Source organism: Urocitellus parryii, chromosome 11 (assembly GCF_045843805.1).
Source record: "Urocitellus parryii isolate mUroPar1 chromosome 11, mUroPar1.hap1, whole genome shotgun sequence".
Classification (NCBI taxonomy): domain Eukaryota; kingdom Metazoa; phylum Chordata; class Mammalia; order Rodentia; family Sciuridae; genus Urocitellus; species Urocitellus parryii.
The window spans coordinates 102146391-102172779 of record NC_135541.1 but is presented as its reverse complement, the minus strand read 5'-3'; the positions used below and the strand labels follow the sequence as shown (position 1 = coordinate 102172779).

Here is a 26389-nt window from a genome sequence, read left to right as displayed (position 1 = left end):
CTGGGCTCCTGTCACCCCAAGATGGTAAGAGTTCCTGGGATCCTACCAGGTGCCCCCTAGTTGGAGGCTAAAATGAATAAGGAGCCTATTCAGTCGACCACAATGATTTTTCTCCCCATGGAAAAAATATAGGGGTAAGGGAGGGATACATGGGAACTCTGTACTTTCACTCAACTTTGCTATGATCCTAAAACCACTCTAAAAATGTTTTTTGTTTTTTTTTTGTTTTTTTAAATACAAACGGAATGCTGTCTTCTGGAGATAGGAAAGCAGGAACATGATCGAAAACCAGATATTCTGAATGGAACATACAACATGTAAAACTGCAGGTGGGTGAGCCCAGAAACCAGGCAGGGCCTTTAATGCATCACCCACACCTATCACGGGCACCCACTTTCCTGCATTTTATCATTTTGTCCTCAATATGATCATGGCATCAGCAACTCTTGTTTCATAGGCCTACAGCTCTGAGCCACCAGCTGGTGACAGAGTGGTACAACCAGAAGTCACACCTCCCTTCCTCCAGGAGCTCTCCTCCCTCTGCCCTGCTGCCTCTCACTTCATTTGTGTTTTATCTCATAGGGAGGGAGCCACTGACACTCTCAAAGGGAGAAAATACTGGCCTGACCTAAAATAGCTTCCATTTATCAAGCACTTAGTCAACTATATTCTGCTAAACACTTTACAGAGATTAGCTCGTTTAATCCACACGACGACCCTGTAGTTATTACTTTAGCCACTTTACAGATGAGGAAATAGACTTAAGAGACACTGTCAGGGCTCGGGGTGCAAATCAGTGGTAGAGCCCTTCCCTAGCAAATGCTAAACCCTGGGTTCCACCCCTAGCACCTGGTGTGTGGCAAGTCACACAGCTAGCTGGTGACGGAGCCCAGCTAGACTCTGGGTCTTTGGGTAGTGGTCTGTAGCCTCCGCAGTGTGCAGGCTCCACCAGGGCACTGCCCTGCTCTGGGGGCAGGGCTGGGGCAAAGAGAGGGATTGAGTAGAGAGGATGGGGAGGGCCCTGTGAAGGGCGAGTTATGAGACTACAGGACTCAATGTGGGAGCAGCTAAAGGTGTGCCTGTGGGTCAGCTGGTCTTGGGGCCTGAAGCCCTGTTGGATAAGCTGGAGGTCAGAAGCTGAGATGTCATCCAATCCTCCCAACCGAAGCCAGAGGTCCCTTTTGGATGGTCTGTGCTCAAGCTCCCCCCTCCCTCCCTAGAGCTCTGTGGGTGTCATCTCTCTCCCAAGATAACAGGGCCACCTCAGCCCTCCTCTTGTGGCTATTCTGGGCTGCTCTCTGATCCTTCTCTCTTCCCCTAGCCCCAGCTTCACCCTCTGCTGTGAGTAGGTGGGTAGGGAAAGGCCAGCCCACTTACATAAGCCTATGACTGGTACCCAGGAGGCCAGTCCAGGGAGCAGAGGCACAGCCCCTCCCTCACCACCAACTGAAAATCTTCTGCTGGAGCCCAGCCTGGGGTGGCCCAGCATGGAGGCAGCCACAACTCTGGAGGTGGCTTCAGGCTCCAAGCTGCAGGTAGAAAAAGCCAGCCCTGCAGATACTGAACAGCCTGAGGCTTCCCTGAAACAGTGGGTGGACAGTCCCACTCCCCAGCTCCTGCCCACTGTGGAAGGTAAGTCCTGGCAGATGCCAAGGGTTGGGAGGCTGGGATTTTGGAAAAATTTCCCTACCTCCCCAACTGTACCTCCTTAGGTGTTTGCCCAGCTTAGTGACTTTATGATGTTTTATGGGATGGGTACTTAAGATGCCAGATCACTCATCAGAGCCTCCACCTGCCTCCTTGAATTCTTCCTTACTGCTCAAGCGTCTGCTGGGTTTCTGCTTTTTATCTGAGAAGTCAGTGATTAGTGTTTGTGGGCATTTATAGTGACTAAAAATTATGTTTTTATTTTTACCTTTAAAAAAATGTCTTCACTGGAACTGGGAGGACCTGATGTGTTAGTGGACAGTTGGGCAGGAAATGAAGGGTGAGATGGCAGCTATCTGCAGTGGGAGAAGGGGAAATGAAAAGCTGAGGCCCTGGGAGGCTAAGTATTGATCAACGCAGTGACACTCGGCCTCTCCATGGACAGTGCCACAGCATTGGGACCCACCCCAACACCCCTACTGCACCCAGGGGGAAATCCTGGCCTTTCAGAGATGGAGCTCCATGGACATGGAGCCTTTCTGGGAGAAGCACTTGATTCCCCTCCATGGCAGTCTCTGTGAAGAGGCATTCTCAAGCTGGGAGGTAACCCCAGGATGCCCTACTGTCCACCCCAATCCCAACTGCCCCTGGCTGAGGTCTCTGTGGCTCACCTGGGTGGCCTTGGGACCCATGCACAGGTGTACATCATGTTGAACGTGCAGACCAGAGACTGAGAGTGGAAGCCAGATTCCTTCCTTCTGCGTGGTGATCTTCGGAAGCAGCCGCAGGGCTGTATTAAACATTTAACACAGCTGCTCAAACCCCAGCGTTCGGCATCTTAAAGTCCTAAGTGCAAAGGATGCAAGGACCACAAACCAGAGGCCCACGGACTCCCAGGGTAGGAAGAGGTAGGAGAAAAGATACTCTGAACTTGGAGGCAAAGATCTGGGCTCCATTCCCAGCGCTCACTTTGGCAGCTCCGTGACCTTGGACAAGTCAATTAACCACTCAGTTTCAATTTCTTGTCTGTGAAATGGTGATTGATGAGCATTTATATAGTAGGGTAATTGAAAGGATTGCCAAGATAATCCAAAGTGCCTTGGAAGAGATAAATCGAAATGTGAATCCATACTTCCAAGTCAGGAGTAGAAGCCAAGAGTTCCATCTCCATATAGGCTGGAAAGCTCTCCACCTCATAGCATTCTGAAGACACTGGGTTTTCAGAAGCTGTTCAAGAACAGAGAATTGGCCAAGTTTGTCCGTTTGAAGAAGCAGGGGGAGCAGCAGCTCAGGAGGCCGAGGCAGGAAAATAGTGAGTTCAAGCCAGCCTCAGCAACTTCGTGGGGCCCTAAGCAACTCAGTGAGATCCTGTCTCTAAATAGACTATTTTAAAAAGGGCTGAGGATATGGCTCAGTGGTTAAGTGCCCCTGGGTTCAATCCCCACTACAAAAAGAAAGAAGAAGTAGGGGAAGCAGAAGTTATTATTCATGTCTTAAATTGAGGCAATTAGGCAGAAAAACCTAAAAAGCCCAGAGAATATATCACAGGCAGAGGGAATGAGAACTAGTTCAGATATGAGAACTTCCCCTACTTCTTCTTTCTGCTGGCTCCCCAACTCTCTCTCCTGGCTTCTGTGGAACCCCGGGGGTGGGCACTCGTCTCACCAGGCTTCTGGCTTCTGCCTGCAGAGCAGGACACTGTGGGCAGATAGCCTCTGACAATCCCTGGCCACACATATTTGTGTATGGCAGCTCTACACACTGCAGACCTCTGCCACCAGCCAATGGCTCAACCCAGGGGTATCCCAGAGGTGACAGGCATTGAGGACACCCTTGACACTGTGCAAAGTACATGTGTCTATTCCCTGCTTGGAAAAAGAAGACCTGAGTTCAAATCCCAGCTCTATCCCTTTACTTAAAGGGAGTCAGTTCACTCCTCAAGGCCTCCATCTATAAATTGAGAAGTTGAACAAATCTGCATCATAATCTTTAGATAGCTAGGGACTCCCAATAAAGATGTGGACTCTCACCCCAGGAAAAACACATCAAAAGAGTTCAGGGAGTTTGCAGAGTCCCTGAAACTCATCCAAAGATCCTTCAAGGTGCCAGGACTGTCTTCCTTTGAACTCCTCATCTTACTCAGAGCAGGCCCAGGGACCAAGGGAGGATGCCTTGAGCATACATGGGAAATAGAGCAGACAGAAATTAATTTGCAACATCAAAATAAAATGCAACTGGCTAACAATGAGCTTTTAGTCAAGCAAGGCTTCTTCATGGCTGAATAGGCAGGAGGAAGCTGGCATTGGAAACTGATTTATGTCTATCTGTACAGTACTTAGGCATGGTGTCCTGGGAACAAAATTTGGCAAAGGCTAGAGGAGAACTTCCAAACTAGTGAGGGGCTGGGGAAGAGACTACATCCTTGCCATGGAGAACATGAGACAGTGAGACAGAAGAGGGAGGGCCCAGCTGCTGACTTCAGCATAATTGATCTAACTGACTTGAACCCTCTTTCACTGTGAACTGTCCTGTGACTTTCAGGTTTGGGAAGCTGAGTCTCACCCCTGGGAGCAAGTTTCCTTCCTCCCTCCCTCTCCTCTCTCTGCCACCCTCCCTCCCTTCTTTCTTTCTTTCCTCCTTTTTCCTCCCACAATATTTATTTTTGTGCTTTTTATGTGCCAGGCCTTGTTTAAGGTGCCAGAGTTACAGATATGAATAAAATAGCAAAAATAACTGCCCTCATTGAGGGTATATTCTAATAAAGGGAGCTGGACAATTAATAAATAAACAAGTAAAGTATATAATATGTCAGGTGGTGATAAATGCTATGCCAAACATAACACAGGGAAGAGGATAGAAAGTGCTGGGGTAGGAAGCATGCAAGCTTCCTATTTCAAAAAGGATACTCCATGACGACCTCACAAATAAGGTGATACTTGAGCATCATAACAGAGATTTGAGGGGAATATTTTCTATGCAGAGGTAACAGGAAAAAGGCCCTGGAGCAGGAGTGTGCTTTGTGGTTGTTAAAAATATGGCAGCCGTGGCGGTGCATGCCGATAATCCCAGCAGCTTGGGAGGATCACAGGTTCAACAATTTAGAGAGGCTCTTACTAAGACCCTGTTTCAAAATAATAAATAAAAAAGGCTGCGGATGTGACTCAGTGGTTAAGTGCCCTTGGGTTCAATTCCTGATACAAAAAAAAAAAAAAAAGAATAGATGGTAGGTGGGTCTTAGAAACTAGTAAGATTATCAATTGAGAATGAGGAGGGAAAAGGTCTAGAGGTTTTAGAAGAAAAATGTATGTGCTAATTGGGGCTGGGATTGTAGCTCAATAGTAGAGCACTTACCTAGCACAGGTAAGGCCCTGGGTTTGATCCTTAGCACCACATAAAAATAAGTAAATAAAATAAAGGCATTGTGTCCATCTACACCTAAAAAATAAATATTTTTTTAAAAAGATATGTGCTAATCACCCAGAAATGGGAGATGGAGAAAAAGGGGGAAGTCAGTAGAATTGCCAGGCTATTTGGAGGCAGCATTTCCTGGTGATGGCCATGCAGTGCAAGTCTCATAGTTCCCATTTCCCCCATAGACCTCTCTGTGACTCTGCAGGCATTGAGTGGGAAGAAACTTTCTTTCTTTCTTTGGAACGAGGTATTGAACCCAGGAGCACTTAACCACTGAGGCACATCCCCAGCCCTTTTTATTTTTTATTTTGAGACAGAGTCTCACTAGGTTGTTTACAGTCTCAGTAAATTGCTGAGGCTGGCTCTGAACTTATGATCCTCCTGCCTCAGCGTCCTAAGGTGCTGGGATTACAAGCATGTGACACCACACCTGGCTGGAAACTTCATTTAACCAGGGTTGGGTATTGCCACGTAGGTGCAATGGGGTGAAAGAGGATTCGGGATTCAGGTGAGTATGCAAGAGAGTCAGCATCATAATGGCCATGGAACAACCACAAGAATGGGAAGTTATACTCCATGTGTGTATAATGTCAAAATACATTCTATGTCATATGTGACTAAAAAGAACAAATAAAAACTTGAAAAAAAATAATGGCCATGAAAAAAAGTGATTAACACCAGAGGGGTGCTGATAGCAAAAGGGTGGTAGGATAATGGAGCATAGAGCTCAGTGGTGCTGCAGAATTGCTGATGTTTGCTGAGCATCTATAACCCCAGAGACTGGGGAGGTTGAGGCAAAAGGATCACGAGTTTGAGGCCAGCCTCAGCAATTTAGCAAGACCCTGTCTCAAAAAAATTTTTTATAAAGGTCTAGGGATGTAGTTCAGAGGTAAAGGGATCTTGAGTTCAATCCCTAATACAAAAAACAAACGAACAAAAATGCTGATGTTGCACTATTAGAGGAAGTGAGATTAAAGGAGTAAAGATTATATTATAGTTAGGATAGACTAATAGATGAACCAGACAGATCGAAGAAATAATGGATGTTTCTTTCTCACTAGTGTAAGAACTGAAAACAAGTGTCCCTCTTCAGCAGATAGTTCTCTGAGCAGCGAATCAGGGATGCAGGTTTTTTTTCATAAGGGTCGCATGGTCATCTGCATATAGGTCTTGACCAAAAAGTGATTCCCACCATTTCTACTCACATTTCATTGGCAAGAACTAGTCTCATGGTCTACAGTAAGGGGGCTGGGAAATGTCCCTGGCTGGGTAGCCACTTCTCAGAGACAACTACACAATACATGGGATAACAGTTTTGGTGGCTAAGTAGCCGTCTCTGATATGGAGGTGTTGAGAGTAGGACGCTAACAATTCAGATCATACAGGGGTTGCAGTTCCTGCTTTAGAGACTCAGGGTCCGGTGACTGAAGCTGGGGAGGACAATAAGGTATGGGACGAGTGGTGGGCCAGGATGGGCAAGGCCCCACAGGGTTAAAAGGATGGGTCCTGAAATCCCCAGGAATCAGATCTGGAGCAGTGTTGGAGACAGAGCCATTGAGCTGATTCTAAAACCAAATATGAGGCACTGATGGTGGTGGTGGGGGTCTTTATCTCAGAAAACGTTGCCTGTTTCTATGTTCCCTTCCTGTTTTCTGATCTGTGTTTCATGTCTTCAAGGAGGTGACACTTACCCTTTGCAAGTTTCTTCTGTGGTCATCACACACTCCTTTCCCATCACTGTCCACCAGGCAGGTTTCCAAAGTCAAGACCACACCCTAGGCATCTCTGAATGTTTCTCTAAGCAATGCTGGTACTTTGGGATCCCTGGCCATCTTTAGTTTCAAAGCCATAGCTGGCCTTGGGCAGCTCAGAGGTCTGAGCTCCCAGAGGGCTTTGCAAAATGCCTTTTCCCCAAGACTCTGTGAAGGGAGAAAACAAAACTGGGGCCGCCACAGACCTGGTCTGAGAAAACTGAAGCTCCAGGCTTTGGTCACATCCTTCCTGGCATCTGAGGAGAAGGAAGACCTTGGGTGTCAGGAGAAGCCATGCTCCCCAAGGTCAGTACAATTTACACCTCTCTTGACCGTGGAGGTGCCAAAAGAGTTGCCTCAAGTGAGCCCCGTTACATTCTGAACAAGGGTCAGATTGCTGCTGGGCTGAGTTGGGAGGCCACTAGAAAACTCACTGCTGACCGGGCAGCTGGCACTGCCAAACCTTCTTGTGCACTTCCAGCCCCTTGTCCCTGGGGGCCAGGCCTGTGGAGAGCAGCACCCCACCCACTCACCCTCAGAGGGGCTAACTTCAGTTCCATCATCTTGCCAGGGAATCTCCCTTTGGGGAGGGCCACCACAGCCTCCCTCTGCTGGCTAGGTACCAGTGGAGCTCCCTTCAAGCTTTCTTAAGCCATTCTGAAATCCTACCCTAATTCCCCCACCAGAGCTTATGTTCTACATAAGCCTATTCCTTTCATTTTCCTCTTTAGTACAGATGAAAGAATGATAACATTTTCCAAGGAGTTTTTCCAACAAACAAAAGAAACTTGAGGTAGAAAAAAATATACATTAGTGTGATCTATTCATCAAAGCCCATTTCCTACCCAAGGTCGAGGCGGAGAGGGGCTCGGTCGCACATCTCCCAGGCATGAAGGCCTAGGTTCCTTTCCTCATCTTGACCCTCTTCAGTCCTTGTGACTATCCCTTTGCCTTCCCTTTGCCTTTTCCCTGAAGGCCGCTGGAGGTCACATCAGAACCCTGACTCTGATGCCCAGCCCAGCCCTGGGAAGACACTGGTGAGAAGGCAAATGGACAGATAGGACATGCTCAGAAAGTGGGTTCTTCTGACATACAGTCCTAGATGGGAAGTCAGGAGTCTGGGGTAACAGGTGCCGTTTACAGCTGGCCAGATCTCCAGCAAATCAGTTCTTCTCTCTGAATCCTTTTTCTTCCAGTCATCCCCTTGTTCCAGGATCTTACCAGGATCCTTCATGATGATGCCAGGCATGGGAACTTCTGACCCAGCAACTGCAGAAATGAAATCAAGCCAAGGAATATGAACACATAGGCAAAGCTTTAATGAGGGGTAGGGTTACCTGACAGAGCACTGAGAGAAAGAGATCAGCCTGCTCCCCAAAGGAAGGATCCAGTTTTTTCTCAAGTTGCCAGGCTGGGGCTAGAGTCTGGTCATTTTCTACTAGTCATGTGTCATAATTTTTCAAGGAATGTCTTCCTTATGGAAGATACAGATAAGTAGCTATTTAATTTATCCTTGGAGATTCTTTTTTCAATACTAGGGATTGAACCAGGGGTACTCCATCACTGAGCTATATCCCCAGCCCTTTTTGAGACAGGGTCTCACTAAGTTGCCTATGCTGGCCTTGAACTTGTGATCCTTTCTCAGCCTCCTAAGTTGCTGGGGCTATAGATGTGCACCACTGCACCTAGCTTTTGGAGATGTTCTGACACCAATATTTCCATTTTCGTAGTACAACTCCCTGGCTATAAGATAGTTGAAAAGTATAATAGAGAATGAGGAAAGAAAAGGGGGACAAACGCATGCCAATTTGAAGGAATTGACAGGTTAGTGACTTAAGGCCTTGGTGTTTTTCCATGCTTTCTTTGTACCATTCCTTTGATAGATGACAGGTCAGGGACTAAGGCCTTGGGGTTTTAATCTTCTGTCCCTTGGTGGTCTCTAACTGTCTCAATAACTCTGATAGTCTGTATATAGCAGAAGGGACAGCAGAGTCATCTTTTCTCTAAACCCTCTCCCTGATAAATGTGAAGGGTTATTTCCCTACCCAACACCGGGAAACCAAGCTCAACAAGACAAGGTTTTGAACTTCCTTTCCATTTACAGTTCTCTTTTTTCAAAAAGCCCTTAACTCATGTCCGCCTGTTTCTAACTCCTTGGTTGCTTGCCAAGATGGTCACAGGAGAGGAACACATCATACAACACTTCCGCTGTTCTTCCTACCCCACCCCCAACCACCAAAGTCAGCAGAGGGCAACCAGAGCAGGGTCATTGTGGCCTGCAGCTCTGCTACTGCCCTGTTCTTGAGAACACTCGCGTCCCTTAGCACCCAGCTCCCAAGGTGCAATCCAAGATAGGCGCGGCCCAAGTGAAAGCATAAGCCATTCACCAAAAAGAAAACTAGAGATGTGAAATAAACCCTCCAGCGCTGTCTGTATATTCATTTACAATGGGCAGTGATCTGGAGAGACTAATGGGGGAGGGTCTACAAATTGAGGTTGTAGGAAGAACATAGTCTGACCTCTGTTTATTTAATTATAAATGTCATCACTTAAATGTTTGCTTTTCTTCATGTACATATTTAAACAGTTCAATCTGTAGGTAAACATACTTGTGTTGGGGTGAATGCTCAGGAATGTATTTACAGGGAAATGTGTGTTATCAAAAAGTTTGGAATCTGCTATTGAGCAGTCCTGCTGCTTGCCACAGGAATGTACCAGGGGTGGAGTTTTTCTAACTGCTAGGACTGAATTTTGGCAGGGAGGTCTAGCTTGTTGGTGGGAACTGAGGCGCTGTCACATTCTACTTAAGACAACAGCAGCAGGGGACTCTCTGTGCTGGGGAAAGGAGCAAACAGCAGCCCTGGGAAGAGGTCATTCTCAACAAGCCCCCAGGGGACCCAAGTGGGATATTCCCACTCTGGCAACCTATGAAGCCCCAGACATCTCCAAGAAGAGAAATGGCATCTGATCATTCCCCAAACCTTACACTCAGCACTCTCTAAAGCATCTCCTATCTTCATCCTGGAAGCCAGTAAATGTCATCTAATCTTTACACCTCACTGGGATAGGCCTGGGGATCAAGGGGAGGTGAGCGGGGGGGGACCTAGTCTCTCCCAGATTTTGTTTGTACAAAGTGATCCTCCACCAACTGGAAGCAGGCGCCAGGAACAGGGCGGTCACACAGAGGAAGGGACCCAGACGCAGACTCCCTGTGATGACATCAATGCTGTCCCAGTGGGAGGCTGCTGGAGTCCAGGGTGTTGCTCTGCCTACAGAACAGAGAGCATTCTCCTGAAGTGCATGCTGAACTGGGAGTTGGGGATTAATATTGAAAGTGGCCTCTGGACAAGCAAAGTAGCTAAGAACCAATGCAGAAAAGGGCAGAAAACACACACCACACAGCCAGGACTGGTCTGAGCACAGACAAAACTCTGGCTGATGGAGAGCCAGTAGTTGAGAGTTATAAATTAAAAGTGTCAGTCTCACTATCCAGTGCTCTTTCTTCAGGGACTTAAATACTCTCCCTGGGTTCCTTCAGCCAAAGACTCATTCCTAAATCCCAGCAAGACAATGTGGGTGGGCTCAGGGATAGAAAGCGTGCAGGCACAGGACCCTAGGTTCATCCCCAGCACTGTCGAAAGAAAGAAAGAAAGAAAGAAGGAAAGAAAGAAAGGAAGGAAGGAAGGAAGGAAGGAAGGAAGGAAGGAAGGAAGGAAGGAAGGACAATGGGAACAATCTTCTCATCCCCTAACATAAGGGCTTAATTTGGTGAAGGATGCCCAGGCCATCATCCTTAGTGTGCAATCTTAGTGTGTACTATCCCCTTCCTCTGAATATCCACTTCCTGTTCTCTCTTTCCATCACTCAGTGCACCCCAAGATCTGGCTACCTCGGGCCCTGAGGCAGACGTACATCCGGAAGGTTGGGGACACAGTGAACCTACTAATCCCATTCCAGGTGATCATGCCAGCCCCTTACTGGGACCAGATAACAAGAGTCCTGCTAGCAGTGGGGCAGTCTTCCTGAATGGAAGGGTCACATCTCCAGAAGTGTAAGGCCAAATGACCCATTTATTCTTCACCCCTGAGGGTGGGCTGGGGTAGGGTCAGGGGTGCCTGTGGGAGGAAGTAAGTTAATCTATGACCTTCTGTCTGAAGAGGTCTGGGAGCCCTTAACTTGGAGGACTCTTGGGAGTTTGGGCAGCTATTCAAGTTAGTCCCAGGGGTTTCCATAACCTCGATTCCATCCCCTTTCCCATGATCCTCAAAGCCATCCCCCCTTTCCCATGATCCTGAGGCTGTTGCTGAAAGGAAGAAGTCCCCAGAAGAGTCCACCAACCTCTAGCTCAAGGAATTTGCAGCTGCAAATCACACAACACTGTGGACCTGGGGTAGAGCTGAACTCAACTGCCTCAGGGAGGGTACAGAAGCCTCTTGGGCTGCTCCAGCCATATCTACATTCTTCAGGGCAAGCCCAAACCTCGAGCCACTTGGACACACAATGGTTGTGCCTTGGACACCCGTCGTGTGAGTGTGCGGAATGGTGAGCAAGACTCCATCCTCTTCATCAGAGAAGCCCAACGTGCTGATTCGGGCCACTACCAACTCTGTGTGCAGCTGGGTGGGCTGGAGGCCACTGCCACCATTGATATCCTGGTGATTGGTAAGTGGAGGTGGGGGAGGGGAGGTAGTTCCTAGGAGCTCCCTCTTTAGGTTAAAGAGGAGCCATCTTAGGGAAAAAGGAAAGCTGGGCTCATGCCCCAACCCCAAGTGTGGGACACAATGGTGGGTGAGGGGGGGGGGGGCCTGAGCAAAGAAAGAGACCAAGCTGGCAACGTGGCAGATGCCAGTAATCCCATGACTCAGTTGGCTAAAGCAGGAGGATCACAAGTTCAAAGACAGCCTCAGCAACTTAGCACCCTGTCTCAAAGTAAAAATATAAAAAGGGTTGGGGATGAAGCTCAGTGGTAAAGCACCCCTGGGTTCAATCCCCCGTACCAAAAAATAAAATAAAGTTTAATAGGGCACTTTTCTCAGTGGAGTTTAGTGTGGAGAGAGGGAGAAAGATGGGAGGGCAGGAGGCACTCTTGAAGTGATTTTGATGCACGTAGGTTATACTATGCCCACTGCTATGGCTTTGCTCTTCCAGAGAGGCCAGGCCCTCCTCAGAGTATTAAGTTGGTGGACGTCTGGGGCTCCAACGCTACCCTGGAATGGACACCTCCCCAAGATACCGGCAACACGACGCTTCTGGGATACACAGTGCAGAAGGCTGACACAAAATCTGGGGTGAGGCCCAGCTGGAAAGGAGGGAGGAGGGGACAGGGCATTCTGAAATGGTCCTCTGGCAGCTCCATGTAGGATGAGTTCATAGAACAGTTGTCTCACGTACGGCATCTTCTGGGGCCCCCTAGCTGTGGTTCACAGTGCTGGAGCAATATCACCGCAACAGCTGCATTGTCTCCGACCTCATTGTGGGCAACTCCTATGCCTTTCGTGTCTTTGCTGAAAACCAGTGTGGACTCAGTGAAACAGCCCCCGTCACTGCTGACCTTGCCCACATCCAGAAAGCAGGTAAGGAAAGCGCAGAGATCACCACTAGAAAGACTTAAAGAGTGGAAGAGGGATGGGGATCTCATGTCACATCATGCCCACAGCTACTGTTTACAAGACCAAGGGGTTTGCCCAGCGGGACTTCTCTGAAGCCCCAAGGTTTACCCAGCCTCTGGCAGACTGCACTACAATCACTGGCTATGATGCCCAGCTCTTCTGCTGTGTCCGCGCGTCTCCCAGGGTGAGTGGGGAGTTGGGGAAGTTGAAGGGGAGGTATGAGCTGTTTCATGCTCCCATCCTAACTTAGTTACACCACAGAGCATTCTAATTTCACATCTCCTCTCCCTGCCATCATCTGCCTCTTTAATGGCAGGTTATTTAGGAACAGTCAGGGCATTTGTAGTTCCAGATGGACAGATGCAAATGATGTTTCCTTTTAGTATTGGTTCCTCATATACAAAGATGTCACTTCCTGACCTGCTGCTATTGGGCATGATGGAGTCCTGCTGGTTTGTCCTCACTCACTTACCCAGACTTCATCTGTTCAGGGACAGACACGTGCAAGTTGCCTAAAGTTGGGCCTCTGGCTATAACTTTGAGGGAGGCTTTCTATTTAAAATCTAGTATTAAATACCTCTAACAATACCCTTAGAAATCTTCACCAAGTACCTTTTGGATCATGAGACAATATGGCAATCACATCTTAGAAGGGTAATATCAATATGCCCACTCTAGAAACTAGTTTCTAACAAGAGGGGAGTAGTCACAAGGCAACAGTTGGATTAGAACATGAATGGTTAACAACGTATGTATAGAAAGAGGAGACCCTGATGCCCAGAGTTTATGATCCATGAAGGGCCACTCAATAAGTATCAGACAGAAATTCTCCCCTTTCTTCCAGTCAAAGGTTCTTGATGAAGAAGGTGAGGTTTTGGGTGCTCTTTTCAATCAAAGAAAGGAGTAGGGAGGGTATTGGTGAAGGCACTGAAAGAGAAATCTCTTCCCACAACATCAAGGACAGGGAGTCTTCCAGGAAGTCATTATCTACAAGCCTTGTGGGAAGAGTCCCAGATATTGAGCACAGAAAGAGCAATTTGTTCTTACTCCCTCTTTCTACCCCCTCATCTTTATCTTCTAGCCCAAGATCATCTGGCTGAAGAACAAGATGGATATCCAAGGCAACCCCAAATACAGAGCCCTCAGTCACCTGGGGATCTGCTCCCTAGAAATCCGCAAGCCTGGTCCCTTTGACGGAGGCATTTATACCTGCAAGGCAGTGAACGCCCTGGGGGAGGCATCTGTGGACTGTCGGGTGGATGTGAAAAGTAAGGGCAAGAGAGGAACTGGTGCCTTACAGTGCCCATCATCTCCCTCTCCCCTGGTGGAAAAGTCAGCAGCCAGAGACATAAGTTTAGATGGAGAAGGGCTTCCCACTCCAGGTCCTCTCAACGGTCACATTAGAATGCATTTGAGAAGACATTTTTAGTATCCACTGTCTCATTTCTCTCCGTAACCATTCTATAATATAGGAAGAATTGTTTATTTCCCTGATTTACAAAGTAGAAACCCCAAACACAAGGAGGTAACTGGTTTATCCAGGATTTCCAGTATTGGTTAGTTGAGGAGCTGACACTATAGAGGCATTAAGTTCAAGTTCCCATTGAGATCTTTTTTTCCTTTAAGCTATACAATCTCCTGACCCAGTCCACAAAAACTACAGCTGTTTATTTCTTCCCCCTCTGGTTTATTTAAAGGCAATATTGCACATCCTCTCTACTTCTTTAACGTATTCATTCATTTATCCATCCCTGTCACCTTGTTCAGATCTTCATCACTACATTTAGCATATTATCTACTTATGGATTTGTTTCCTTCTTAAACTCTAAGCACCGAGGGCATGGACACTGTCTATATTCACCTTTGTTTCCCCAGTGTCTAGCCTAGTTTCTGACACTCAGTTGGCACTGTCAAAAATGTTAATTGCTTGAATCAGGAATGAATAAGCCTTTATATGTCTTCCTCTTCCTTAATATATAGTCTCCCTAACTAGCAGAATGGACTCCCCAAAAAACAAAAATAGAATATCCCTTGGCGATGCTTTGAAAGGTTTCCCAGAGATTTCTGAGATTTTAACATTGAGAAATATGTGCACTCTTGCAGCTCCTAACTGAAGCTACCTAAAAGGACATTGTACATGAGAAAGGTAAGGGAAGACGGACAGGGTGCCTTGAAAGGTTATTTCATGTTATGCGGGTGTTACTGGGTCTGGGGCAAATGTATATTCCTGAGCCTCTCAACCATGTACCCTCGGTGACCATTTTTTTAAACCAATACTGTTACCTCTGTAGAGGGAATTTTCCACAGACTATTTTCTCTGTATGTTGGTGAGAAAGGATCACATTTGATGGTCCTCTGAAGAATGGTGAGAACATCTATCTAATCCTGAGAGGCTCTGTGAGAGGAACTGAGCAGGTACTATAAGAAAAGTTGTTAAGGGATAGGGTAAGGGTGAAAAAACAGGTGGTTTTGGTGGTACATGCTTGTGATTCCAGCAATTTGGGAGGCTAAGGCAGTAGAATCACACAGTTGAGGATAACCTCAGCAACTTAGCAAAGCCCTGTCTCAAAATAAAATTTTTTAAAAAGGAATGGGGATGTCACTCACTGGCAGAATACCCCTGGGCTCAATCCTCAGGATCAAAAAGAAAAAGAAAAAAAAATTTGGATGAGTAGGAACAGGAGGTTATTCTTGTCCATTAGGTGTTTCTACCTCAGTATCATAGGTAGAAGAAACAGATTAGTTTATTTATATGTAACTTTGAATGTCATGTATGCTTCCTATACAAGAGAAAGAAATCACCATTTTCATTATATGCCAACAATAATCTAACATTTGGGCACATGGTTCCCAAGTAGCCCATTATTCACAAAGGACAACTGAGGTAGTTTAAAATTTGGTATCTCCTTCAAATTCTAAATTCTAAATCCTTCACAATAGATATGTTGTATATAAATGGATGAGTTAGGTAAGAAAGAAGAGAGAATGAGCAAGAATGAGCTCCCAAGGTCCCCCTGAGTTGTAGCTCCTGACCAGGAAAACTGGTAACAATCTCAGTCCCCGAAGCTATTTACTTAAGCCCATCATTGATACATAGCAAATAAAAACCCTAAGGGCTGCATTAAAGCAGGGGATTCTCCTCAGGAGAGCTCTGCCTGCCAGCTGGCTTATGAATACAGTCTTCCCATCTCTCCGCCATCTGGGTTAATGCTGGGCTCGTTGGTGTGGGTATTTGTTACTCTTTTTCTCTCTTTCACAGCCAGAGCCCAGGGATGAAGCAAGGTAGGTAGTGAGTTCATCGGACAGGTCCCTGGGACCATGAAGAGAGGTGGCCTCAGCTTCCCAGGTGTGCGCTGGCTGTTTGCTGTGATGGCCACAACGTGCCCTTTCTTTTCAGGGCCTCCAGGAAGCCTGACTGTGACAAGATTGATTCTAAAGGAGCTTTAGCACAAGGTCTGATTTGGAATAATCTAAATAAATGTATGGCTCTTCTGTGCACCTGTTTGAGCCTTTCTATATGGGGAAAAAAATATTTAGAAAAATGGAATCCTTTAGCTAGACTGTCTCCTCTTTCTGTTCCATTCTTTCTTTTCCTCTTCTATATTCACATTCTCTTCCACATAGGTTTCTGACACTGTCCTTTTCCCTAGGCAGTTCATGACAGAACTGAATTCAACTCAATATAGTAGAAGGTGCTGGAAAGAGGTAAAGATGACTTGCTCCCTTCTTCTGTTGGCTTTCCAATATAAGTTGGGATAACAGAATGCAAATCCATCACCAAGTGGCAAATAGCAGGTTACAAGCATACATAATCAGGCCTGAGGGCTGCAATGTGAGCATCCCTTACTTATAGTTATATTCATTTTTATATCAAATTGTTATGGCAAGATTGCAATAAATCACCAAGTCCATCTCAAAGCAGGAGATGGAACTAGCTTCATGGGACGAGGGCAAATGGCAAGTTTGCACTCCTCGACGTCCTCCAGGGGTTAGAGGACACCGTTTATAGTTTTAAAGCACATGTAAAGCATATCAGTACATTAATCATAAATGGCCATTGCCATGTTTCAAAATCATAAACAAAAATCATGAGACCTCGCATCATAAGTAGAAGGGGAAGTGGATTAAAGAGACTGTGGTTGAGCACAAGTTAAAGAACAATTACTAACCTCTAGACAAACATTAACATTCTATGCGGTTAGGGTACATTGCACAAGTACAGTGTATAAGAATAGAAGGAATAATTTTGCCATTTTGCATTGTCAATACGCTATGCTAAGCAACTGTTGATGAGTATACAAACGGGATTTTCCCAAGAGAGAAGCATTTCTTAAATGACATGGAATCTCAGGGTAAAATGGAGTCTGTTTAGTCATTGCCCATATAGCCTGGCCCATAAAAAAATGAGATAAAGATATTCTGCAAAATATGAATCTGCAAAATATGGCAATAGTTTCTCCCATCCTCATATAGCCATCTTGCTCGTTCCACCAAGAGTTCCAATCTGTTTTCCCTCCCCTTGAGCTGAGGTGACGAGATGGGCAGTTCTTAGCCTGGGCCTTAAGAGGTCTAATAACTTTCGCTTTTGCTCTTGGAAGTCAGCTTCTGTGTAAAAAATGTCAAGCTAGATTATGATATGCCACATGGAAGACACCTGCATATACCAGCTGACAGCCAGTACCACAGTTGTAGAAACTTGTGGCCTCTGGACCCTTCAGCCCTAGTCAAGCTCAATCAATACCTGCAGAGCCCTGCCCCAAGTGTAAAATCATGAGCAAATAAATGGTTGCTGTTGTTTTAGGTCACTAATTTTTGAAGTGGTTTGTTACTTAAAACAAATAACTGGGGCTGAGGATAAAGCTCAGTGATATAGAATGTTCGCCTAGCATGTGTGAGGTCCTGGGTTCTATTTACAGTACTACAAAAGAAAAAAAAAAAAAGAAAAGAAAGAAAGAAAGAAAAATCAAATAAACAGCTTTCCATGCTTACTGTAGCACTGAATTAAGTGCTTTATCTCCTTTAATCTTCATATTACAAATGAAGAAGTTGAAGTTTATAAACACCCACCCCCAAGTCACGCACATGGTAAGCAGCAGAGCTGGTTTGACTCCATGCCTTCCCTATTTCTTCTCATCTTCTTCACCCAGTGAGTCTAAGTTAGAATCATGGATTTAAGGGGAATTTTTTTTTCCCAGAGGCAATAAATAATAGGCAAGATTTTGAAGAGGAAAAAGGGAATGTGATTTGGCTAAAAAGCATGTGGAAGGGCCTTTCTGTTCAGACCCAAAGTCTGTTTTCAGTTGAGGCAAAATATCTAGTTCAGTTCTTTTCAACTGGAATTCCTCTAGAATTAAGCTGATGCCACAAGGTATCTATTGTCTGTCATAAATTAACTTCTTTCTATGCAACTAAGATGCTACTGCTTCTGTTACTATCCTTGGGAAAATTGAGAAAATAGTCACATAAATCATTTATAAGGCCTAATTCACTATGGAACCCAAGAATGTGGGGATGGAGCAACCTGTGTGTGGTGCATGACTAAAATCCCAGCAAATCAGGAAGCTGAGAGAGGAGGATTGCAAATTTGAGGCTAGCCTCAGCAATTTAGTAAAACTTCCAGCAACTTAGCAAGACCCTGTCTCAAAATAAAAAGATAAAAAGGTCTGAGGATGTAGCTCAGTGGTAAGGTACCCCTTGGTTCAATCATTAGTACCAAGGGTGGGGGGGAATGTAGGGGTAAAGGCCAAAGTCCAGAGCCAGTCAGCCAGGTACACAATGGCAAAGATGCCTCCATCCAGCTGAAGCAGAGTATAGGTCAGGAAGAAGTGAAATACCCCTCAGTTATAATGCCCTAAGGGTCCATCAGTGAGACCTCTGGCCTCTGCTATTTGCTGAATCACTTAAAGAGACCTCCCTTGAAGTTCATACATCCCAAACCTTCTTAGTAAAAGAAAAATCTTCACACTGAACAAGACCTCCAGTTAATCCTTCTGCATTTAAGAAATACTGCCCTGGAATCCTTAACTTTCTCATTTATGCATTTGATGTTTATGGAGTTCCTTTTGAGCTGAGTTCTCCTATGTGCCTGGGAAGGAATGTAACTTTTTCACTAACTTATTATTTGTCCAAAATATTAATCAGCTGCTTATATACACAGTTTTAGGGTCCAAGAGAGGGGAACAAATATCAAATATTTTCCTTAATACTGCATGAAGAATTCTTATCTGAAATCTGTACTTTCTGGCTTTGCTTTCATTTTGGTAGAGAAAAAGTAGTTTTACTGGGGTTTTGTTTATTTTGTTTTTGTTTTTCTTTATGAACTGCAACAGTTTTCAAAATCATAATTTGGAGACAGAAAATTGAGGGAGTTTCCTTAGGAGAAACTAACAATTTGCTAAGACTTAAATGTAGAGTCCCCTACTCAGGTTGCTTTGGGGAATAAAGAAACGTGGTTACTAACAGCTCTTTCTCCTCTAATCTTTGTTGCTACTTGCCTGGGAGATGAAGCTACTGACTCTGGCTTTTCCACCCCCATAGACTTTGAATCCTGGAAGCAACTTTAAAATGTCATCTCTGTCACAAGAAAGTAAGGAGCTGAAACTCCAAACTTCAGTTCTTGTGTTTCAATGTAAGAAAATTCAAAGTCAGACACCAAAAGTTATATAAGATAACTTTATTATAAGCGAAAGTAAAGTAAAAGTAAAGTGAGGCTTAAGCAGAAAGCACTCTCAAGGGAGAGTAGGCTTTCTCCAAGCTGAGAGCAACATAAGAGATAAGGCTGTCCCCAAATTTATTGTTTTACAAGTTAACTTGAGAACTGGGGTCCTCCTGCAGCAATTTTCACCAACTGGGTATTCAAATCCTCCTTCATGTTGGGTGGTGGAGTTTTTGCCCTTAGTGTATCCTCAGTTATGGTGGTCATCCTATTTATAGGGGCTTCATCTACAAGTCAATCCCATGTTAATGTGGGCATTGGGGTCAATAGCTGATCAGAAGTTACCTTAGTGTACCTGGGGAAGGAGGGAATCTTCCTTCCCAGACAATTGAAGACACTTATAACCATAATTCCTGTCTTCACATAAACCTCAGTAGATCCTGTCAAGAGTTAGTCCCATTAATCCTTCTCTCTTGAAGTGTTTTACAAATAGTTCCCTTACTTTGGGTTGTTTTCTACAGATTAACTGCCACCATTTGATTTCTTAAGATGGTTTAAAGAAGGACACTAAAGCAATTTAAAGAACACTTTATAACCTTATCATAAAGAAGAACCTTGAAATAATTTAAAGAACACTTTATGACCTTACCATGCATTTCACTGCTCTTGCTAGCTACTTACCTAACATCTGCATCAGCAAAAAGGGGTAATCTCTTTTTCTGTGCTCTTCCTCACATAAATTTGAAAGTTCTGGGCCTCCCACCTTTTCCCTTATCACTTCCCTAAAATTCCAAGGCTCCTTTGCTTCTTGAGGTATTTATTACATATCCCTCCTACAGACCTCACCACTTCAAATTTACAGTTAGAACCTAGGAAGGAAACAAAAAAGCAAAAACAACGGTTATAAACTCTAAGGACTCAGGCTCTTTGTTTACAGGAAAGCTCTGCAACCATGGTTAGGAGCTTTTCACTTTTAAAATTTTTAGAACATTTCCAAGAAGTTCTGTTAACTGGTGGCCCAGCTTATTCACTTGCAACATTTAGCAAACATCCCCTAGTAAGTAAGCTAAAGCAGTTTATAAACACAGCTTTTAGTTCCGAGGTAGCTAATTACAAACACCCCCTCACAATCTGTGGGCACAACATATAAAACTTGATGCTGATAATTATCCTTCTAATTCTTCCTCATTTCTCAAGCGAACAGAGGCCCAAGAGGGCAAATATACTCAATCCTGCCCTGCTTGTAAAAGGAGTCATTGTTACATTTGAACCCAAATCTCCCTGGGTAAAAAGCCAGTTGTTTTCTGAAAACCTTGGCTACCTGAGGTTCCGATTGTTCTTGCTTAAAAAAAAAAAAAAAAAAAATCAGAGATCGGAGGGGGCTGGGATATAGCTCAGTCGATAGAGTGCTTGCCTCGCATGCACAAGGCCCTGGGTTCAATCCACAGCTCCGAGGGGGTGTGGGGGGAGAATCAGAGGGCCGGACGCCATGGTGCATGTCTAAAAACTTCAGTTACACTTGGTGGCTGAGGCAGAAGGGGATCACAAGTTCGAGGCTAATCTAGGTAATTTAGATTCTGTCTCAAATTTAAAAAGGGCTGGAGATACAGCTCAGTGAAAGCGCCCCAGGGTTCAATCCAGTGTGGGAAGGAAGAGAGTTAGCAATGGAGGATGTACTTTTTTGAGAACCTCAATATACTTAAAATATAAAATATACTTAAAAGTGCTTCCTTGGTGGCCATCCTATTTAGGGGGGCTTCATCTACAAATCAAAAAATCACATGAAATAAAATTCAGCAATCAAGGAGTTCGCACAATGCGCCCAAGGAAACGAATTCCCCTCCGCAGAGCAGTAGTTTTAGGGCCTATCGTGGCTCTCGAGAGCGGCCTCTGCGGAGGACCCGGCCCATAAACACTTGGTCTCCTCGGCTCCGCGGGAGGAGGAGAGGGCGGAGAAGAGGGATGGGCGGGGCGCAAAGCCCATTCTCATTGGCCCGTTCCCTCAAGCGCCGCCACGAGGTTCCGCCCCTGCCGGGCCCTCAGGCGCAGGGCTCTAGGTCTAGGAGCCAAGGAGGGACTCCGGAGTACACGCGCGCGCACTCGCGGCCTCCTCTCGCAGCCCAACTTCCCCCTCGCGGCTGGAGTCTTCCTGGGAACGCCTCTCCTACCCATCCCACCTTCGACCCCATCGGTAGGCTTTCGGTTGGCTGTCCGTCAGAGCCCCGCCCCCTGAGGATCGCCAATCACCGTGCGCATGTGGCAGAAGTGGGTGGGTCCTGAGAAATTCGAAAGGAGCCCCGCCCTCTGGGAGCCGATTCCCGAGACTGGATTGTGGAAAGAAAGCTTCTGAGTGGAAGGTAAGGTAGGGACGGGAAGTGGAAACTGCGGGTGGGCGGGAGGTGTGGTTCCCGTGTGGTGCCGCGAGAGTGGAAGGGTGGCTTATGAGAGGAAAAACCCGAAGGATAGTGGCGGGGTGGAAGGCGGGGCACGCAGACCTTCCCCAGTGAGTCCAAGGGCTTAGAGGGGTGGGAGGGCCATCTGGTGGGAGTGGGGGAGCTCTCTGCAACTTTCCGGTAGGTATCGCGGATAGTTAAAGGGGCGTGTGCCACTGCAACATGTCTCCAGTCCCTGGCTTGCATCCCAAGAATAACTGGGAACCTGGGGCAGGGTGGATACCTGAAGGAAAAGTATATTTTCTCTCCGGTTCAGGTCTAAGCTCACTCGCTCCTGCTGATTGGACATGGAGGGTTTGGAGGAAGGTAAGGAAGCCCTGGAGGGACGGATGAGGCCTTGCTATCGAGAGCCGCCTCAAGCAGGGACCAGTGGCTGGCATTCATTCTGCTTTCCCCTTCAGATGTCAAGTTTATTGTGGATGAGACCTTGGACTTTGGAGGTCTGTCCCCATCTGACAGGTACCAACTACTTTACCCCATTTATCTCCCTCCAACAACACCTCTTTGGCCTTACTGCTGAATTATTGGCCTCGAGAGCCAGGGTTGGTAATTTAGCAAAGTTTGAAGCACTGGGGCTGTTAGGACACTACTGGTAAGGGAAGGGAAAGGAGAAACAAGTGATTTTTCAGGGCCTTTAAGAAGTGTATGTGGATTTGTTGCATCTTCATCCTCCCAATGTGAGTAAATGCTAAAGGCCTATTAGAGCTCAGAGAACCAAGTATCTCATCACCTAGAGGCCAGGTCTCACAGCCAGAATGGATGCTAGTTTGGAGTTTTGTTTGGCCTGTCTTGCACAGTCCCCTGCTCCTTTTTGTGTGGTCTTGGTGCCTTGTTTATTTTCTGTCTCAGTCGTGAGGAGGAAGATACAGCAGTATTGGTGACTCCAGAGAAACCACTCCGACGGGGCCTCTCCCACCGAAGTGACCCAAATGCAGTGGCCCCTGCACCCCAGGGTGTGAGGTTCAGCTTAGGCCCTCTTAGTCCAGAGAAGCTGGAAGAGATCCTCGATGAAGCCAACCGGCTGGCAGCTCAGTTGGAGCAGTGTGCCCTACAGGATCGGGAGAGCTCAGGTCAGGGCCCACGGCCTCTCCGAGGGAAGCCCAGCCCTCGACGGGAGACCTTTGTGCTGAAGGACAGCCCTGTCCGAGACCTGCTACCCAATGTCAGCTCTTTGGCTTGGAGTACACCCTCCCCAAGCAGCCTGACACCTCGGCTCTGGAGCAGTGATAAGAAGGGGTCAGCCAGGGCTCTTAGAGTGACACCTGGAAAGAGGCCCTCCAGTGTGAAGAGGGTGAGTTTGGAGGGCTGAGTGACATGTGCACCCCTAGACATAGTGCATGACATGTTGAAGGCACAACAGTTTCCTCGTTGGTCAAGGAGAACAGTAATTCTGTCTCTAGAATTGGAATTGAATGAGATACATTGGAAAAGTGCTATACTACAATGTAGAGGCTAATGATTATAATAAGCTCTCAATAAAAGTGGTGTTGATGGTAATGATGGTGTTGATGATGTTGGCAGCTAGCTTCTGCTTTTCCTCACTGGGATCTAGATAGCTCCCTGCCTCTCTAGTCTTTAATCTCTTATGCCAGCAGAACCAATATGTTCTACATTCTAGCTCCCCTCCCCACCTTTTCCATGTCTCTCTCTCTCTTTTAGGAATCACCCACTTGCAATCTGTTGCCTGCATCCAAAAGCCCAGCATCATCTCCTCTTGTACAATCAACTCCTCCACTCCGGGGCAAGGCTGGGCCCAATGCAAGGGCAACAGCAAGTGAGACTGGGCAGCAAAGCTGTGGGTGATGGGGGTAAGGAGGAAGTAAAACTTACCTTGAAATGCTTCTACTCCTTTATAACAGGGCCACCTACCCATGTCAGACAAGCCTTGGCTCCACAGCCTTCAACCAGCAACTCTCAACGCCATTCTCGGCCACAGGGGACAGCTACTAAGGCTTCCAGTCGACTCCCTGTTCCTTCAGCTATCCCCAGGCCCTCTAGCCGAATGCCACTCACCAGCCGGAGTGTACCACCTGGCAAAGGTGCCCTCCCTCCGGATTCTGTGTCAACTCGAAAAGGGCCTCTAAGACCAAGCACTGCAGGGCACAAAGGTGAGAAAGAGTGAACATAAGGATACAAAATCAGAAGGAAGAAAACCTAACTTGGCTCAGGGTGACCTCATCCTCCCAGAGCTGGCAATGACTACTTTTGACATCTTCCATTTGAAGATGAGGAGACTGAGTTAAGCAGAGAATGTGGGGCCCAGTAGAGAGTCTCAGGCTTGGTTTCCAAGTACCTCATATTTTTTCCCTTGATAGAAGTGTGTGTGTGGGGGGGTGCACTCTGGCTTTATCCAATATTTCTTTTTTGAGAAGGTCAGTTGAACTTTCTGCTAACACATTTCTTTTGTTGACCCCTATCAAGTTCCTATTTCCCAGCGACCAAACCTTCCTGCTGCTAGTGCCACTCGCAGCAATCTGCAGCCTCCTAGGAAAATTGCAGTCCCTGGACCTACCAGGTAAGGCTGGTCCCTCTGCACCCATCACCTGGGCTTCCAAGCTACTGTGCACAGAAGTCCAGAATTCTATATAGAGAAGGGGTGATCAGGAAGGGAGCCAGCAACAGGGAGTCCTATTTCTTCCCACCCTGAAGAGCTTGAACTTGATGGGTGACAGGTGAGCTAAAGGAGGATGGGCACTTTTAAAACAGTTCATTCTTCTGTTTCTTCAGGTAAAGAAATCAAGACGACGAGCAAGAATTCAGTAGCAAACCACTACAGTCACTGCCTGGATTCATTTATAATAGCAGGCCCTGATTCCATCAGATTCTAGCCCAGGGACAGGAGAAAGACATGCCGCCAAGGTGATAACCCCCCAGGAATATAGACCATAGGAGATGGGGTGGATTTGAGTTTTACTGAAATAGATTCAAACTCTCTGGACTGAAAAAAAGATGAAGAGAAAAGAGGTGACCTCGTAGCAGTGAAATTAGCAAAAAAGAAAATGAAGAATTCTGGCAAATTGCTTGTGCTCTCCACCCCCACTCTTGCGGTCAGCCCCAGAGAATTTGATCTTCTTCCCAGGCCTTGGTTCAGTGGATGAGTCCATGTGAATGGCCTCTGTAGCCAGCTTCTGCTCCCTGAGGATAGGTCTTCCTGAATCACATCCTCTACTGGACTCAAGCCTGTTTGGAGAGGCAAGGCAGGCATCTGGTCTCCAGAATTTGTTTCCTGTGAATTCTGTGACTCCACATAGGCTAGTTGATGATAAGCTTACTCTGTGTTTCTTTAAAATAAAATGAGTGTATTTTTTTTTTAATTTCCTATATATCTGGAAGTAAATTCTGCTCCAATTCCTAATAAATTTGTTGTAAACCTCTGTGTAATTCTATTGAGAAAGCCGAGATAGGCCTCCCAGGCAGGGGCCTAAGTAGGTCCTAGGGCCTTGAGCTTCTAGTTCATCCAGCAGTAACTTCCCCTCTTGTTGGCATTTGATGGGAACAAGCTGTCTTTCTGTAGATTCAGATATTATTAGAAGGTCCAGGTCAAAGATAAGTGTAGCTTAAATCACATGAGGCAGTTATGCTAGGATCTAGGTAAATTATTATTCATATCCTAAACTTGAATGTCCTTTTCTGTCAAGACAATGGAGCCTCCTTGTCTGCTGAACTTACTGGTTGAGAAGTTCCTTTGGTGACATTCAGCTTCCCTGATCGCCTCAGACAGAAGATGCTGGGACACCTTGTCGTATTGCACCTCACATCATTTGAGTTGTCTGTCCTCTCATCTCCCCTACTGGACTTGAGAGCTAGGATCAGAATTTATAAACTTCTGCAGTGCCCTAATATTGTGACTTGAATGTAACAGAGCATTTCATTCATTTATTTAGAAAATGTTTTGAATAAATGACAAGGTATACTGGGCTGGGGATGTGGCTCAAGCGGTAGTGTGTTCGCCTGGCATGCCCACGGCGCTGGGTTCAATCCTCAGCACCACATAAAAATAAAATAAAGAGGTTATGTCCACTGAAAACTAAAAAATAAATATTAAAATAAACAAATAAGGTATAAGATGGTAGTTATTGAATAAATGATAAGGACCCCCTAACAGCTTAGGGTCTCCCATTTTTTGCAGGCTTTGACTCTTTTTTTTTTCTTTCTTTTTATTAGTTGTAGAGGGACAGGATGCCTTTATTCTATTTTTATGTGGTGCTAAGGATGGAACCCAGTGCCTCACACATGCTAGACAAGGGCTCTGCCACTGAATTACAGCCCCAGCCCCAAAGCCTTTGACTCTTGCAACCAGAACCAACTCAGTTCATTTTGAATTTTAAAGGAAATTCCTTCTTCAAAGGCAAGGTCATGACTTAAGAAATGCAGCAGGCCACTGGGCAGAAGAAAATGGGACTGCCAACTGGTGTCCCTGCTTGTGCCTGTATGCCCGTAAGTGCCCTACTTAAACTTTAAGTGCTCCTCCTTGTCCCTGCTTTTCCCTTTTTGTGGCTGATCCTAAGGTTAATTTAACACATCCACCTACATCCCATGACAGCTGCTTAGACACTAACTTTTCCCTGAGCTTGCAGCAGCTCCTAGAACCCCTGAAATTCCAAGAACCGATGTTGGGGGAGAGGCAAGGAGGCTGACATCAAGTTGTTTGTTCTGGAGAAATTCAGCATAAAGAAAAAAAAAATTCAGGTGTGTTTCCCCAGTTTCCTGCCTGCCTTGTGTCTAGGGAGCAGGTCCTGTTGGCACCTTCAGCAAGCCTAGGGACACGCACAGCCATGACCAGCAGGCGGCACCTTTGTGTGAGCCAAACCTTCCTTGGGTCATTAGAGGCAAAACAAGCAGCAGACCTGTGTGCTGTTGCCC

The 26389-nt window shown here is 46.1% G+C and overlaps 2 protein-coding genes across 6 annotated transcripts; both read left to right on the top strand.

Annotated features, from left to right (window-relative positions):
- The first annotated feature begins 1290 nt into the window (after positions 1-1290).
- Mybphl (myosin binding protein H like) lies at positions 1291-15899 on the top strand. Of its 5 annotated transcripts, XR_003302042.2 has the most exons (10): positions 1291-1632; positions 10678-10766; positions 11276-11471; positions 11958-12097; positions 12223-12382; positions 12466-12602; positions 13500-13686; positions 14522-14564; positions 15678-15700; positions 15816-15899. XR_003302042.2 is itself a non-coding variant. In XM_026402806.2 (9 exons), exons 1-8 carry the CDS (start codon positions 1386-1388, stop codon positions 14530-14532), a joined length of 1167 nt encoding a protein of 388 aa, XP_026258591.2. In that variant the 5' UTR covers positions 1291-1385; the 3' UTR covers positions 14533-14564; positions 15816-15899. The 5 variants fall into 5 exon arrangements, 3 of the variants coding, with proteins under 3 accessions (XP_026258591.2, XP_026258590.2, XP_077647389.1); XR_013342159.1 differs by having other exon boundaries at positions 14522-15700; XM_026402806.2 differs by lacking the exon at positions 15678-15700.
- Positions 15900-21541: 5642 nt separating this feature from the next.
- On the top strand, positions 21542-24045 carry Psrc1 (proline and serine rich coiled-coil 1). Its single transcript, XM_026402845.2, has 7 exons — positions 21542-21576; positions 21783-21832; positions 21928-21985; positions 22376-22817; positions 23186-23300; positions 23386-23634; positions 23948-24045. Exons 2-7 carry the CDS (start codon positions 21814-21816, stop codon positions 24043-24045), a joined length of 981 nt encoding a protein of 326 aa, XP_026258630.2. The 5' UTR covers positions 21542-21576; positions 21783-21813.
- Positions 24046-26389: the final 2344 nt, after the last annotated feature.